Source organism: Myxocyprinus asiaticus, chromosome 13, assembly GCF_019703515.2.
Source record: "Myxocyprinus asiaticus isolate MX2 ecotype Aquarium Trade chromosome 13, UBuf_Myxa_2, whole genome shotgun sequence".
NCBI lineage: Eukaryota > Metazoa > Chordata > Actinopteri > Cypriniformes > Catostomidae > Myxocyprinus > Myxocyprinus asiaticus.
This window is the reverse complement of record NC_059356.1, coordinates 18,810,378-18,814,696: the sequence shown is the minus strand read 5'-3', so window position 1 is coordinate 18,814,696 and position 4,319 is coordinate 18,810,378. Positions and strand designations below refer to the sequence as shown.

At 36.5% G+C, this 4,319-nt stretch overlaps 1 protein-coding gene across 1 annotated transcript in view; it reads right to left on the bottom strand.

The window, feature by feature from the left end:
- The window catches only part of LOC127450187 (homeobox protein unc-4 homolog), a 3,453-nt gene extending 1,181 nt beyond the window's left edge, over positions 1–2,272 (bottom strand). Inside the window, exons 1-3 of the mRNA XM_051714056.1 lie at positions 1,956–2,272; positions 1,258–1,433; positions 1–8 (exon numbers count right to left, since the gene is read on the bottom strand). The exon at positions 1–8 is cut by the window's left edge and continues 1,181 nt beyond it. Of these exons, the coding sequence (XP_051570016.1) occupies positions 1–8; positions 1,258–1,433; positions 1,956–2,214 (443 nt within the window). The 5' untranslated portion in view covers positions 2,215–2,272. The remainder of the gene's footprint in view (positions 9–1,257; positions 1,434–1,955) is intronic.
- Between the last annotated feature and the right edge of the window lie 2,047 nt (positions 2,273–4,319).

The window sequence follows — 4,319 nt, the reverse complement described above, 5'->3', positions numbered from 1 at the left end:
AACCATACCTATACAGTGAAAAAAATACATTTTTACATTAAATGTAATTGCATTATTATAAGTCATTTTGAAATAATGGCATGTCTGGTTTAAAATAATAATAATAATAATAATAATAATAATAATAATAATAATAATAATAATAATAATAATAATAATAAAGGATTTATAATGTAGATTACATTAAAAATAAGCGATATATTTAGGATTGTATAATTAAACGTTATATTGGCTAGCAATGCAGGCCTAGGCCTAATTTAAATTCATTAACAATTTATTATGCTGTAATATAGAACACATACACAGATATATGCAGGCTATTTACTAAACTTGCCAAAAGGTCTTCCAAATGTTAAAAGTAATAATTAAAAAAAGACGAAAACAATTAAAGTCTCACATCCTCACATATTAGTAGTAAATTGATTTTGTATTGCAAAAAAATAAATAAAAATAAATAAAAAAATAATAAAAAAAACCGTCATGAAAATAATATGCAATTATCCAAACAGAAAAATATTAGACAATTTTAGTATAATGTAATATTTAAAATACGTCATCATAAGTGCCTCTCTAAAAAATAGGCCGCATCCTAAAACCTACAGATGAATTACAAGACGCACCATATATTTTCAGGCAAGGACTTTGGATTTGTAGGCCAAATGTTTGACTGTTTTTGCAGACCACAACAAAGATTTAATTCACGCCCGACAAAGACAGAGGTTAATTCTCACAACGAAAACTGCACTTTCGAAGAGAGCAGAATTTTAAGTGAAATTATTCACCGAAACTGTAGAAGGGATGTCTACAATCATTCCTGTATCTTTACACAACCATTAGTTGTAAACGAGAATAATAAAAATACACATTTTGATTCATTTTTTTTTCTTTTAGTGCAAGATAATATCCAAATATTTTCCATCCTTGTGCTAACACGAGCTACAGCACAGTCTACAAAACACAGCAAATAAAACTATGACAAGGCGAATTCGCCTGTCATTCTATTTCACTTGTCGTTTTCATATAATTTAAACTTTTAAACCTTAATGAAGGCAATCTTAATACAGAAACTGCTGCCATATTAGCACGTCCCGTGCTTTTTATAAAAAGGCCTACTATACTGAATTGGGAAGAAAACATAAACGATTACTAACCCGATTATACATAAAACCGTATTGTTTTGATACCAGATTTATTTGTGATCCACTGGTTTAATAATTCACACCACAACACTTGAAATGATAAAGTCAGTGTATTTACCTGCACCCTCGATTCTATCAAATCCAATCTCAGAGCAAGTGCTTCCCTCATGAACACATCTGGATAGTGACTTTCATTAAAAGCCTTCTCTAATTCTTCCAGCTGCCAGCCAGTGAAATTGGTACGAGTTCGTCTTCTTTTACAACCCGGGCTATCCTTTTCTGGATCCACCGAATCTAAGTGAGAAACAATCAATTAGAATCGCGCATTACTTTGCTCGGTGATATAACCACAACATCAATGGGCCCACTGACATTCGTGGTGTTTATTTCCCTGAATTATCCTGTACTGAGTTAGCCAAATAGCCACGTTTATTTTCTTTCTTTAGTGTGGGGAAAACATTGCAAGAACAATAAGAACATAACGATGAAGAGAAGGAAGCGCATGATGTCTGCAAGTTCCCAGTTTTAAAGAAACTGGCAAAATGTAGGCTATTAACCTCTCTTTGTTATAAAAGTCAGTTCTTGCAACGACTGCTTTAATTCCAGGAAACGAGCGCATGTGAACGCATGAAGAATCGCTTCTTTTGTTTCCCAAGACTCAAATGTATTCTTCAACGCTTCCTGGGACAAAAAAAAAAAAAAAAAAAAAAAAAAAAACACTATTCTTTGGTTTCCGATATGACAGAAACATGCTTTCTTCCTTCTATAAGAGACCCCAATGCCCGTTTTTGGCATGTACTCAGTGTGTTTGCTTACCTGTGAGTTTGTACTGTTGGTTATCTCCATTCATGCCGCAGCCAGACGACAAGAGGGGGTTGGAATTAACCACAGATGCGGTGCAGGAGCCGTTTAGTAATCCGTCTATCGAGAAAGGAACCGCGGCCGCAGATTGAAGTTGATGACCGGCTAATTCGTACACATGATGGTGGCTTAGGTGGTACGGAAAGCTCACCATCCCACCGAGAGAGCCTCCGAACTGGGCATGAGGTGGATCCAGTATCCTGCTGTTCATCATCTCCCAGGCAAAAGGAAACGACGTCTGGTGGTTGGTAATGTGAATTTCAAAAACATGCAGCGAGAGTGGCTAGCGAGGAGGGGACATGATGTGGAGAGTAGGATGAGCTGTTCTTTATCAACACGAAGCTTCCGATAATTAGCTTAGGCTCTGGGAATTTGAGACCAATGAGAAGCGTTAATCGGCGCTGACGTCAGAGACGGAGTCTGAAAACGCTTTCCATATCGATTGCTAATTAAACCTGACATCCACCTCAATAAACAATATCAGAGCTGTCACAACAAGACAGGAGGGCTTTGATAAGAACTACATCACGACTACACAGGGGGCCTTAGAGGGAGAGCGATCAGATTTGATACCCAGTTAAACGCTAAATAGACACTGAAATCTCACATCGGACTGCAGTCGCACAGAGCGGCGGCGGATTCATCACCGTTTGAGACAATGTCCCTCTACTCATATCAGACCTTTTTCACTCACAGACAAACTCACACACACACAAAAGAAAAACAGAGAAAACAATCACACACCCATGCACCGACAAATGTTGCCATGAGAGCAGGTAAGAATCCACGATCACAGCGTGTTTGCAAATTGTCCGAACCGAATATGTATTTCATATGATACCTATGTATGTATGTTTTGATAGACTACTTGTCAATCCGAGGAGGGTCAATTTGAATTCAAAACTACAACTAGTCCGATGCTGAAGCGTCATGCGTTTAACACAATGTTAAGACATGAGAGGGGATCTTAACCACAACATTTGATTGTGCTTGAGGAATAAATGAACTTTTAATTACACGAATAGCTCATTAGAAAGCACTCGACATTTAACAGAAAATGAGATGTATTCCCTCAGCCATTGCATTTCGGTGTAATTAATGCCATTTACACTGATGCACATACTGAGCCCGGTTTATGGTCACTGTGTAGCCCATAATAGCCATACGTGCTTTAGCTTACAGTTATGCATCTCTGAAACAATATTCGTTTATTAATTAAAAATCAATCAATTAAAATGAGTTATGTGTATAATATTTAATGTATTAAATGTATTATATATTTATATATTATATTTAAAAAATATATTATAGGCTATATATACACAATAAAAAATGCATTATATATTATTAACACTATACCATTATGGGAAACAAATACAAAAGCGCATTACATTTCCTGATTGATCCATAATTTAATATTTTTTATTAGGTCTACTACAAACTACATCGAGTCAGTAAGTATTGTGTAGAGACTATTGTCTGTGTCTGTAGTGGCTGCCTAAGTTGGCTACACCTTGTGTAACATAATTCTTTATCTTATATATTAAACCCACCGCAGAATACTTTTATGAATGCAATGTTTAAATTGAGGCAAGCGAATTGTATCTGTGAGTGCACGAACTCATTACAGAGAATTAATTCGACTTTATTTGGCCTGTCTGGAGTTGTCATAATGTTAATCTGAGCTGAAATTTCGCTCCCCACTCATTCCCTGACCCTTGGCACCCGGATTGGCGTGTTGTAATAACCCGAATCTTTCAACAGAGGCCCCGATAATTGTTACCTTATTAGCATGCAAATTGTTTAATTAATATTATTATGAGGAAGTATATAATCCGTTCGTCTCTTGACCTCGAGCCCAAATGGCACCCCTCTGCATTTCAATGTTTAAATTTTAATGAACCCTTTACAACGTCCCACGATCTGGCCTTTTATCCCTCTATCTTACAAAAAGTGCTTTTAGAAGTTAGAGGAATCTTTAAATGCCATTTCCTTTGTGTGTTAAACTTATTTGATCGTACTGTACACAAGTATGAATAATTCGGTTTATCCAGATCCCTTTATTGAACATCAAAATTCTATAATTGCCGCTTTGACAGTTCAGGGCGCGGTCCCATCCTGGCTCGATCTTAGCTCAATGAAAAGCAGCCCTTGACACGCGCTCCCGGGAGACATTGCATTTAAATCCGTTTTTCTACAACCAAGTGACATTGTCAGATCCAAGCTTTAATTAACCCGACAATAAGACGAACAAGACTTGCTTTTAGGGCCGTTGTTAGACTGCCTTATTTGCCATTTATTCTGGGTTTTCATTCACAA